Below are 12,635 nucleotides of genomic sequence, written 5' to 3' on the forward strand. Positions count from 1 at the left end.
GAATTCTTGGACTTATTTTAATCTGCTGTCTATAGAATAGAAATCACCATTAACCACCCTATGGAAAAAATGGGCTCTTTTTGGTTAACATCAGATTTAGATATATCTCATATTTAATCTTCTAGCTTGTATAGTTTAAGTCCTTATCATATGAAAGATAATTGTTTTCAGTTCTGGAAAAGCTTGGTTGTGTGACAGTGTACAAACTACATGGCTGAAGAAGAAGACTCCTAAATATGTGAAATACCTCATCCAGCAGGAAGAGACTTCTGGAAAATTGGGTACCCACGTAGAGGAGAGTGATGAGAGTATACTTTTGCTCAACTGAATTTGAAGTAGGCTGGAAGTAAGGCTGTCAGTATAATTTTAAATGACTGACCAGTAATAGTCATTATAATTGAGAAAGATTATTGAATTGCCTTCTGTCTTCTCTTTCCTCCACCTTCACCCTTCTCTTTTCCTTTCGTTACAGATCATACGTCAGTTGGCGGGCTGGGAGACAGTTTTTATGAATACTTACTGAAAGCATGGTTGATGTCAGATAAAACAGACCATGAGGCAAGGAAAATGTATGATGATGCTATTGAGGTAATTCTTGTCACAACAGTTACCTGCTTAACATTCTGAATATATGCTATGTTTCATAGTGACCAGTGAACACCTTACATGCGTTTTATTATATGCCCTCCCTATAGAGTTTTAGAATTTTAATATAAAAATCTTACATTGTTTTCATTTTTGCGGGCATTTTATTACTTTTTTCTTCTTCTAAATATAATTTTATTGTTGGGGCGCCTGGGTGGCTCAGTCGGTTGAGCATCCGACTTCGGTTCAGGTCATGATCTCACAGTCTGTGGGTTCAAGCCCCGCTTTGGGCTCTGTGCTGTCAGTTCAGAGCCTGGAGCCTGCTTCAGACTCTGTGTAACCCCTCCTCTGCCCCCTCCCCCGCTCAAGCTCTGTCTCTGTCTCTCAAAAATTAATGAATAAACATTAAACATTAATGAATAAACATTAAACAAATTTTTAAATATAATTTATTGTCAAGTTAACATACAGTGTATACAGTGTGCTCTTGGTTTTGGGAGTAGATTCCCATGATTCATTAAAGAAATTGTTGAAGAATTTAGTGTAACATATTTATGTATGGAAACTTAATTACATTTAGTTATTATCTACACAGACTGAAAAAACTTCTGACGTCACATATACATTTCCATAAACATTTCTTCTTTCAAATGACATTGAACCTACACATGGAAAGCCTTATGGATAAATACTAAGGGCAAAACACTTATCTAGTACTTTCCACATGCCAGGTGCTGTTGTAACCCCTTTTATGTATATGAAAGCAAATAATCTTTACTATCATTTTACACATGAGGACCTTACGGCACAAAGAGGTTGAATAATTGCTGACAGTCACATATCTAGTATGTGATGGAGCCTGGAACTGAACAGTCTGGCTCCAGGGCCTGTGCTTTTAACCACTTGACTGTTTCATATTTATGTAACCTTTTACCACAGTGTTGTGACAGCTTAAAATTGGAACAGGTTTCAGTCTTGGAAGCACTTGTATGCGATATTACCAAGCAAAAACTGTGAGATAGAGAAGTGTGTTAACCACTTAAGTTATTTGCTTTCTGATCCACTATAACCCCATAGCCCTTTAGTGATTTTAATCAGTTTTTAAAGTTACATATAAACATTTCTTTGAATTTGTTACTCATTTATTTTTAATGAAGTATTGTCGACACATTATGTGTCATTAATTTTCAGGTATAAAACAGTGATTTGACAAGTCGGTACATAATGCTATGCTCACCATTGACTTTTATCCCTTTTATGCTCACCATTGACCTTTATCGCTCCTTTTATCCCTATGACTTACTCATTCCATGACTGGAAGCCTATATCTGACTCTTCTTCACCCATTTTGCCCATCCTTCTCTCCCCTTATTCCTGATATTCTTGAGTTTTGTTTTTTCTCCTTTTTTGTTTGTTTTTTTTTTGGATCAAAGCTTTTGTGATTTTCAAAGAGACACATTTAGGCTTTGTTGATTGTGTATATATTTCATATATATTAACACTATCCAGAGTTACAGTTGTTTTGTTTTTAAAGTAAAGCAAAAATCTTATCCTTTTTATATCCTTACTTTTTAGGGAACTAATTTCCTGTAGTTGTTTAACTCAGAGGAGTTAAACTAATACTTGGCATATAGTGTTCTTTCCATTGTGGGCAGTCAATAAATGTTTCTTGAGGAGGCATTTATTGGTGCCTTACATGTAGAAAACGTGCTAGATGCCACGAGACTCACAAAGATAAAAAACATTGTCCTTGCACTGGAAAAACTAACCTTTTCTTTTGTGCCTCAGTGTACTGTGGTTAAAAGAACAACAAAAACTTGTAAATCAAGCATTTATTGACTGTAAGCTACACTTAACAGGCCTTGTCAAGTATAACATGATGAATAAGGCATACTCCTTATAGTTCTGAAACAAACCTCATCATTATAAAGAATACACAATAGATTTTTCCAGAGCTGTTATTGAACTTGTCAGAGAACAATCTACAAACATGTGGGTTAATTCTTTTATTCCTCTTTATTGTCAGGAAAGTATATTTTCTAATCAGATGTAATACTTTTTACCTTTTCACCAAAGAGAACTGAATTTATGAAGTTATACTTTTCCCTAGAAGTATCACTAAAGGTAGAAAATTAATTTACAGCCCCATTTAGCAAAGTCTGAGAACATAGTCCAAAGGAACAAAGCTCTTAGAAATCTCATTTTTTTAATGTTTATTTATTTTTGAGAGAGAGACCAGACAGGGAACGAGCAGGGGAGGGGCAGAGAGAGACACACACACACAAAATCCGGAGCAGATTCCAGGCTCTGAGCTGTGAGCACAAACCCCAACGCGGGGCTTGAACCCACGAATCATGAGATCATGACCTGAGCTCAAGTCAGGCACCCAACCGACTGAACTACCTAGGTGCCCCAAAAATCCCATTTTTAAAGTTAAATGTGATTGTTGGACTCTATTTTATGTTACATTCAAGTTTAATACAAAATATTTTTCTTGCCATCCCTACATCTTGTGAGTAAAATTGACGTTCCAGTAGGATGGACTGTGTTTGTCACTTGGTCTCTCATAGCCATGGCACAACACCCAAAATAAGTGCCTAAGTTGGCAAAGTAAGGGGCTACGGAGTTAAGTTTGAACCTTTAACTAGTTTTGTAAGCTTTATAACTTATAAGATGCCTCATCTACTAGTACCTTCTTAAAGTACTTTGACAAGAGGTATAGTTATATGGAAAAGGAGAAACCATTTTAACTGTCAAAATCCTATTTTTAGATTAACTTAGATATTCTTCATCTTCAGTTTTATTGTATGAAATAGAAAATAAATTGGTAGAGTCTTTTGGGTTAAACTTGTTATATAACTATATTAATTTATTTCTATTCATGATCTCAATTGATTATTGTGAATTCCATTTAGCTCAAGAAGAAAAAAACCTATAATACAGGTGGTGTGTTGAAAGGTAGTCTTTAGGCCAGTCTTCCCTCTTCCACCTTGTCTTTGTCGTAGTAGTGATGGGGTATTTGTTCAAGATTATATGCAACTTGTTTATTCTCCAAAACTTACTTACCCCCGGCTTGGGAAACCCTTCCGGCTTGGGAAAGTTACCAGTTTGTAGAATATCCTATTACCAAGGTTTTATGATAAGTAGAAGGATGTAGTAACACTAACACTTTGCTTCTAAAATTTTAACTATCTTCTCTTTCTCGTAGGCTATAGAGAAACATCTTATTAAGAAGTCCCGAGGAGGTCTCACCTTTATTGGAGAGTGGAAAAATGGGCACTTAGAAAAGAAGATGGGGCATTTGGCCTGTTTTGCTGGGGGAATGTTTGCACTAGGAGCAGATGGTTCCAGAATGGATAAAGCTGGTCATTATTTAGAGCTAGGGGCAGAAATTGCACGTACATGTCATGAGTCATATGACAGAACTGGTAAGAGTATTAATAACACTAACTACTTAGACTAAAATAACCTCTAAGTTAAAAATATGTCCAGAAATTAGAAGGAAAATATATGGGCAGTTTTCGCTTTAAAATAGGTTATTTTAACACAGTAAATCATTTTCTTAAGACCTTGAATTTTTCATTCTGGAAATGTATTCCTGAATCATTTTTTTCAATTCTGAATTCTACTACTGACTTTGTTAATAAAGATTTTGAAGAAATTGTTTTAGTGACAAGAGACGGGGATGACAAATGACATTTGGGGATGTATGGGATTACATTATTTAGTATAGTAAGAATCCATTTTAGCCATTCATTTCAGCTTCTGTAGGACTAGTTACTTAAAAGAACACAAAACCTGATTTAGATTACTGGCTTGTTTATACTCTTGTGAAAATAAGAGTGACCAAAAGATAATAGTAGTTATTTGAATGTATAATTGTTATCTAGGTATCTAGTAGTCTCTTAGTCAGTTTACCAGTAATTTTAGAGTTGATTGTGCGTTTAACTAAAAAGATCCTCTGTATTGCTTTAGGCACATATGTAATATTTTGGGGCTTCAGTGTCCTTACCTCAAAAATGAGTTGGTTTTCAGTGGTGAAAAAAATTGGTTCTTGGGGGTGAAAAAAAATCTTTTTTTCTTTTTTTGTATACAGTCACAGATACAGTCATTTATATACAGTCATAGATAAACAGTGTATATTTATTATTAAAATTTCACAGAGAAGACAATTAGGTTTTTTATTTATTTTTTTATTAAAAAAAGAGAACATGAGCAGGAGAGGGGCAGAGAGAGAAGGAGACACAGATTCCAAAGTAGGCTCCAGGCTCTGAGCTGTCACCACAGATCCCGCTAAGGGGCTCAAACTCACAAACCATGAGATTGTGACCTGAGCCAAAGTCCGATGTTTAACAGACTGAGCCACCCAGGCGCCCCAACAATTAGGTTTTTAAACATCCTGAAAAAGGACTGAGAAATACTGAAGTAGACCTTCCAAGATTTTTTTCTGGTTTTAAAAATGTGTTTCTATATGAAATAATGGACAATGAGTTCCCAGAAAAAGTAAACACTAGTAATTTCTATTTGTGATTTCAGAAATTGAATTGTTGCTTTTATGAAATAACTGAATTTCCATCTTAGGGTTGCTGTGCCATCAGGTACCATGACACAGGTGTGACTAGCTTAAAATTTATCCTAGTTCATTTTAGTTCAGGTTAGTTCAGGTTGCTTTTATATAATGAGGAATCGAACTTATGGTGAAATTGACCCTTCAGTGCTCTCACTAAGTAAGGCAGGGATTCCATTTCTTGACAAACTACAGCTAAGTCAAAAGGACATTGAAGTAGAAGTTATTTTAGGGTGGTTTAGTGTTGGTATGTAGTACGTAGAATGTCAGTGATCTAAGTTATAAATAGAAGCTAAATTATATTATGTTAATAATATAGAGTATCAAATATATATTTAAAATGCAGCTAAAATTAGTAAAACATTGAGGACCACTATGGCTATTCAGTGTATGTACTAGGACCCATGATAATAAGACTTATTATGTAGGTCTTGGCCACAAATCCGCTAATAGATATAAAACAGTAGGATTTCATACAGACGTATTAAAAATGTGATATGCTGTAGTTAGTATAATTAATCATTCACTCCATTAAACATGGAGCACCTATTATCTGCCAAGCATTATGCTAGATGCTTACAGGTGGAATTGTGAATAAGACCTGTCCCTTGCCTTTGAGAAATCCATAGAATACCAGAGTTATGAGAGGATTCCCTGACTTTCACATTTTGTAATGACATTGCTGATGCTGATATGAAATACTGTGATATTACAGAAAGAAAATGTGGCCTAGGATTCAAAAGTCCCATGTTCCACTATTTATTATCTATGAACCTTAGGCAAGTCATTTAACCTGCCTAAGTCTCAGGTGCTCCATCTTCAAAACAATGGGATAACAATACCTATCCTGTCTTCCTCAGAATGCTGTTGTGAGTATAAATGAAATTTTAAACCATCCAGTCTATTGTTGTTGCTGTCAGACTTGTTCTGATTGTCATTCTCACATTGCAAGTCAATGAACCTGTGGCCCTCTTTGCCATGGTATGCCCAAAAAGATTACTCTTTGATTTGTGTCCTGTATTTTCAAATCTTTCACTGTGTTTACTCATCTTTAATCTCAGTTTAGATCCTTGAATTAAAAGGCAAGATTCTAGTGTTGCTTCCTTCCCACTTGGTTATGATATCTTATGTGTTTTGGTATAGCTGTGCTGTATTTTTGGCCACCTTGTTTAAAAATACCTGTTCACTTCTTAGCAGTTATTTCAGCTAAATTCACACAATAATTACTTTGGAATTTCACTTTCATTTGTTGTTGGAATTAGAATTAATGTTAATTCAAAGTTTGGTAATCTTTATATATTCTGCCTTATTGATGAGCATGGCCTGCAGCTTAATAATTTAGCTGGGTTTGTAGGAAACATTTCTCAGTCTGTTCGTGAAACTGAGCAGTAACTTAGCTTAGTTTCAGACAACATTGTTTTAGCTTATTCTGAGGTATAATGCAGAATTGGTGCCAAACAAGATGGTAGACTTCCAAAACATAGTACTATTCTTTCTTTTTCTAGGTTTCTAGATTTAAAAAAAAAAACTACTGAACATCAATAAAATGACTTTTATTTAATTTACTTCTTATGAAAGTTGGGTAAGATCTTCCCTAGACCACGTACTATCACATCTGGGGGAAATTTTAATACTTAGATACGTTTAACATATCCAATGGAAAAGAGATCCATTGGACATGAGTTTTAGACATACTTTAAGAGTTTCTTCAACTATTTTTTTCCTTGGAAGTTAATAGGAGGGAAATAGTTTAAGTTCTTCCCTTATTATTAACTTAAACTGTAGTCAAATTGCCTGTCCCAGAATATTCCTTAGGCTTTTTTATTTTTTCTTGTATTTATTTTGTTGACCTGAGTATGCTTATTTTTCCTGAGATCTCTACAGATTCTACATATCTGGAAGAATCTTATGACTTGCAGACTAATCTATGCCTTCTTTAAATGTACTTTTTAGTGTCTTACTGTTGACCTTTGTCATATTTGACATTTTACTTTAATTTTTTTTATTTGTGCATATCTCTTTCCTTTGCCTACATTAGATGATTTTTGCATCCTCTTAGAGTTCTTTTTGTATCCCAGCACTAAATTATTTATGGTTTCAACTCAGTTTTTACTTGTTGGAAATGAAGTATCAAGTGTAAGTGGGAAATTAAAGGTAGAAAATAGAAATTAAATGCAAGATAGATTGTTAGGAAATTATTTTTTACGTTTCTTAAAACAGCACTAAGAAATGATGCCTTAGAAACATGAAAACCAGCGATTTGACCAGAGTAATGGATGTAATGTGTGTATAATTTGGGCTTGTACATTTTTATTTGCCAGCTCCTCACAAAACAGATATGTTCTCTCTCTGGTGTGCTTTATTTGTGACTTTATGAATGACCAATAAGTGAGACATAATTTTTAGTGAGAAGTTAAAAATATTAGTTCCATGCAGCCAATTTCTACTTCAAATTCAGGCAATATTATCATTACAGAAGTTATCTAATTTAAAGTTAGCCTTAAGATTAACATTTAAAAATTCCATATAATCAGTTCTTAGCATTCAGTCTTTGAGAAAGGAAAGACATAAGAAATTCAGATCAAATGACTTCCTGTACTTGTATTAGATTGGCATCATGAGGATGTTTGACTTTTATAGTCATTTTAAAAGCATTTATTAAAATGCCAAATCATATTTGATCGTATGCTGACTTTGTCAATAAGCTGGCTAGAAGTTCTCTAACAAAAAATACTGAGGATTTGTTGGTTAATCCTAATCTCAGATCCCATTGAGGAGCTGGTCAAACCTTTATGTGCACACAGAGTTTTGCATACAATTTCAGAGGCTTCTCAGCACAACACAACACAACACAACACAACACAATGTCTTCTTCTTTCAGAGCCCGCCAGAGATAGAATTCATGACCTTCAGGTTGAAGTCCTGTGCTTGAGTTCTACTTTAGTTCTCTAAGATTTAGCAATACACTTTTCTGGATCACATGTTTTGCTTTCAGTAGAATTATCTACCATTGGTACAATGTTTTTTGGTTTTGTGTTTTCTCTTGGGAGTGGTAGATGGTGAGAAAGACTGTTTTTCACAATTGTATGTGATTATTTAGAGCTTACGTTGTCTCCCTTGTAAGGCTGAAATTTGGCCACAGCAACACATGTCATGACAGCAACTATGGCATGATTCTGTTTATGGTCTACCAGCATTATCATTCTTATTTTACCTTTTCTTTTCTGAGAAAATATAAAAATTTCCAGCATTTTTTGAAAGATTAGAGACCTTGAAACTGTTTGCCACCAATAAACGGAAAGAATGACCGCTGAGAGTGGTAATTGTGTGTGACTCCAGCATCCCAATGGAAGATGACTTTATATTGGCCAAAGTTAGGGTGCTAGGCGTGATTAGAAAGAGGTGATTAAAAAGACTTTCATGTAGTTCTATATTCTAGCCTGAGTGGAAATCATATCATTCACAGAATAGTATGTAGCGTTGAAATATATGTGTAATGGCGCTATCTTATTCAAACTGATAAATGAGCACCACAGGTAAAATTCTTGGTGATTGGCAATTTGAATCTCTTTCTTGCTATATATACAGAGGCTATAGGATAAAAGAGTTTATTTTTAAAACTGGTTTAAGTTTTAAAATATATCGCATTTTGTATACTATAGTATGCTTGAAGAGTATATAACTTATATCTAAATCTAATTCAAGATCTGAGCTCTACAGTGTTTTCCTATATATGTGTGTTATATTAAAAGGACTTTAAAATTGTCTTGACTTTTAAAAAAACAGTTCTGTACAATACAATTATCTGTCTCATTTTATTTTGGAACAAAACAGATTATGTAATGTGCTTACATCTAGCTTTGCATTTGTTTCCAGAGGATTACTAGACTTGTCAGTATAGTTAGATTCAGAAGTATGTTGATGAACGTTATGTATGAGAAATACTTCGTGTCAGGATAGTAGGAATATTTGTAAGTCTATTACAAGAAAACCAAATGTAGATCTTTTAAAGTCACTGGTTTTGCAAAACAGCAAGAATAAAAATAAAACAAAATGGAACTAACTTTACATTATACCCCATGTTTTGGGGGGAGAAAGAAGCTCTAGTGAACAAACACAAGTGGCTTATTGTGCTCATTTGTTTCTTTGGTCACGTTACAGCATTAAAGCTGGGTCCTGAGTCGTTCAAGTTTGATGGTGCGGTAGAGGCTGTGGCCGTCCGGCAGGCTGAAAAGTATTACATCCTCCGTCCAGAAGTAATTGAAACCTATTGGTACCTATGGCGATTCACTCACGATCCAAGATACAGGCAGTGGGGCTGGGAAGCAGCACTGGTAAATAAGCCAATATTTCATTTTATGTGCGTGAGCGCTAAATCAAGCTTTCCCATCGTGCCATCCGTGTTGCCTCATGTTCGGTAACCATAGTGCTCCTGCCAATTATGTGATGGAAAAACTCTGTGACTCGATTTCTAAGTTTCTTAAGCAATAGAAGGAAAATCCGATTTAGTTCTTGAATAAAACTATTTTCCTATGGGTGTGCACTCATTCTTCTTCTTGAATAACTATAAAGTGTCATTTAAAAGGCATTGTGAGTTTCAGTAAGATTATATAGTTTCTGTACTTGACAATTAATGCTTAACCCTAGGGGGAGAAAAAAAAATCGTAAAATTGCCCAGACTTACAATTACCTGGGTAGATTACCCTGTATTCGCTTGCGTTCCAGGTAATTTCTTAGTAACCACCAAATGAAGAATCAGTGAATTGTTAAAATTTTTCTAGGTTGAAAGACTTTATTTACTTATCTATTTATGAGAAAATATTAATGGTTAGTAAGTAAAGGAAGCAAGCAGTTTATTCCTAAAAGACTAGTCTTTCAGAGAACAAGGTGGCTGTCAGTACCTGGGGAGGAAGAAAAATATTAGTCTTCTCATGAAAGTATAGCTTATTCCCAGGAGTGAGGGAGCATTTATTGTCTGAGATATGCTAATTGTGATAAATAGCACTAATTATGATGAATGTGCAGCCTAGATGACATTGTAGGTGAGATAAGTAGTGTCAGTAACTTGCTCAAGTAAGAATGGGCAACATAGGTTTTCCGGCAGAACGTAGACCAGTTTATGTAAAAAGAAGGTTTCACAGTGGCCACCAGAGGGAGTGAAGTTTGGAGCCGTTATGTAGATGGTCTTACATGCCAGATCAAGGGATGTGTCCTTTACCCAGTGGTTCAGGAATAACACACACACACACACACACACACACAACCAGACACCTCTCCCAGTTACTACATAAGTGTTTCTCATACAGGAGGTGGAGATAGAAAGTCCTTTGCCTGTCTAAACAGCCTGTCAGATCTTTTTCCTCATCATGTCCTGCCCACCAAGACCAACTAACTGGAGGAGTCCATTCTAGGATTACTAAACGTTTTTTAAAGAGAAAGGAGCCACTAAAGGCTATTTAGTGGGGAGTGACCGAACAAAGGCTCTGATTATAAGCTGCAAATTGCTGGATTTGGGAGACCGCTGCCAGTGATCTAGGAGCAGTGTGATAAAGACTTGCACTACAGTGAGGGCACTTCTGTGTCATTTGTCATTCAGACCTGGATAGTCTTTGTGGAGTTTAACAAAAAGAACATTAGCGGAGACAGGTGGTTACATTGAACGGGAAGGGATGCTGCATTGTTGATGCTGCTTTTTCACTGGCCTCTTACTTCCAGAATTCCAGACAGGATCATAACTGCTGGTGAAATTCTCTTTACAGAGTCCTGCCACAGTTGGGAAGATAACCAACTGTTGTCACAGTGGTTCGAGAATAGGACACACACACTTGTGTGGATAGCAGTGGCTTACTAATGCTCATGTACATTAAGCAATATTGTATATGCGAGAAATAGGTAAAGCAACCCTGCGATGTCTGACTTGAATGTCTCCTAATATTTAATGATTCTTATTCAGAGGAATAAGAAAGATTTATCTGAATCACGTGGGGCAGCAGAGTGGGGGGTGGTGGCAGAAACCTGTCCACTCAGTGAGAAACACTATAGGATAATCTATCCTTTTCTTAAGGTTCTTTTTTCCTGTGCACCTTCTTAAAGTATGGCCCTATTCTGTCTATTAAAAAGAGGTTTCACGAGCTCAGGCTTTAACCCAAGTCTGTCGAATGACAGGAGTTAGAATGTTGTTTTTACAGTCTAGATAGACACACAAACTCCAAATATGGAGAACAAGAACTGAAATAATTATACTTTAAATTCAAGGTTCAGAAGTATGCCATGATGCAGAAAAGGGGGGCAAAGACAAAAGAGGACGAGTCACCTCTTAAATAGAAGTTGCTTTCTTCCCTATCACTGGCCTCCCTGTTGGGTGTGAAGAAGGTAAAGGGAAGACAGGCTGAGACTGAAGAATGGTATCTCATATGTCTTCTGTAGCCTTAGCTATTCCAGTCACGTCTTCAAACTTCCAAACTTGAATATATTTGCATGAAAACTTGCCTCCAAGAAATGACTCTAAATGGCTTAAAGATTAGTCATGCCTCCCTGCTACTTTCTCAGTATCCTTAAACTGCTCTGATAGTTTTCTGGTGGTAAAGACACATGATCATTGCGCAGAATGTGGCATTTAAAAACTCTTGAATTCAAAATACATTTAAAATATTTAGATAGAAAAAAGCCCCAAACTGTTTGGTAAGAAGACTTTTAAAACCCAGCTGTAATTAAAATGGAATTATATAAAAACGAACAGCTTGATTAAATAAAAACTTTCAGTGTTAATTAGCTTTTCATTAGAAAGGAGAGAGACCAGAAGAATAAGAAAATTAGCAAGACTAGGAACAAAAAGCCATGGCAGTAATGATTAAATAACTATACCTTCATTAGACAGTATCTCAGGGTTAGGTAGAAAAAGAAAAGAACCATGTGTAATTCAACTTCTCATGAATGGCTTAATTTTAGAGTATGATATACACCTGCATAAGCAGGATATTCGGTTGCTCTGAATTAAAGATAGGGTTTGGAGGGGCACCTGGGTGGCTCAGTCAGTTAAGCGTCTGACTCTTGATTTCAGCTCAGGTCATGATCTCACGGTTCCTAAGATCGAGCCTTGTGACAGCACAGAGCCTGCTTGGATTCTCTCTCTCCCTCTCTCTCTCTGCACCCCCCCCCCTTGTGTGTGCTCTCTTGCTCGCTGTCTCAAAATAAACTTTTTAAGAAAATAGGGTTTGAATGGGTTCTCTCTCTCTCAAACTTTAAAAAAACAGGGTTTTGAATGGATTCCATTGGATTGAGTATATTTTATTTAGGCACGTTCAAAAGCTGCAAGAAGAGATACAAATTAAGAGTTTTAGCTCTGAGTTGGACAGCAGAGCGCAGTAGTTAGCAATAATGTAGAGCAACTCACCCTTTGCCTTAGTTTTCCTGTGGGAAAAGTGGAGCCTCCTAAGACAACCTCATGGGTTGTTGGGAGATTTCAATGATACATGTGAAGCTC

General features: G+C 35.9%; 1 protein-coding gene across 6 annotated transcripts in view; it reads left to right on the forward strand.

The window, feature by feature from the left end:
• The window catches only part of MAN1A2 (mannosidase alpha class 1A member 2), a 188,985-nt gene that overhangs the window by 133,529 nt on the left and 42,821 nt on the right, over window positions 1–12,635 (forward strand). For all 6 annotated transcript variants that reach the window (XM_019837695.3, XM_003990510.6, XM_045033343.1 and 3 more), the window contains exons 9-11: window positions 473–588; window positions 3,794–4,013; window positions 9,314–9,486. In XM_019837695.3, coding sequence (XP_019693254.1) covers window positions 473–588; window positions 3,794–4,013; window positions 9,314–9,486 — 509 coding nt within the window. The remainder of the gene's footprint in view (window positions 1–472; window positions 589–3,793; window positions 4,014–9,313; window positions 9,487–12,635) is intronic.

The sequence above is a fragment of the Felis catus genome, chromosome C1, assembly GCF_018350175.1.
Source record: "Felis catus isolate Fca126 chromosome C1, F.catus_Fca126_mat1.0, whole genome shotgun sequence".
NCBI classification, from domain to species: domain Eukaryota; kingdom Metazoa; phylum Chordata; class Mammalia; order Carnivora; family Felidae; genus Felis; species Felis catus.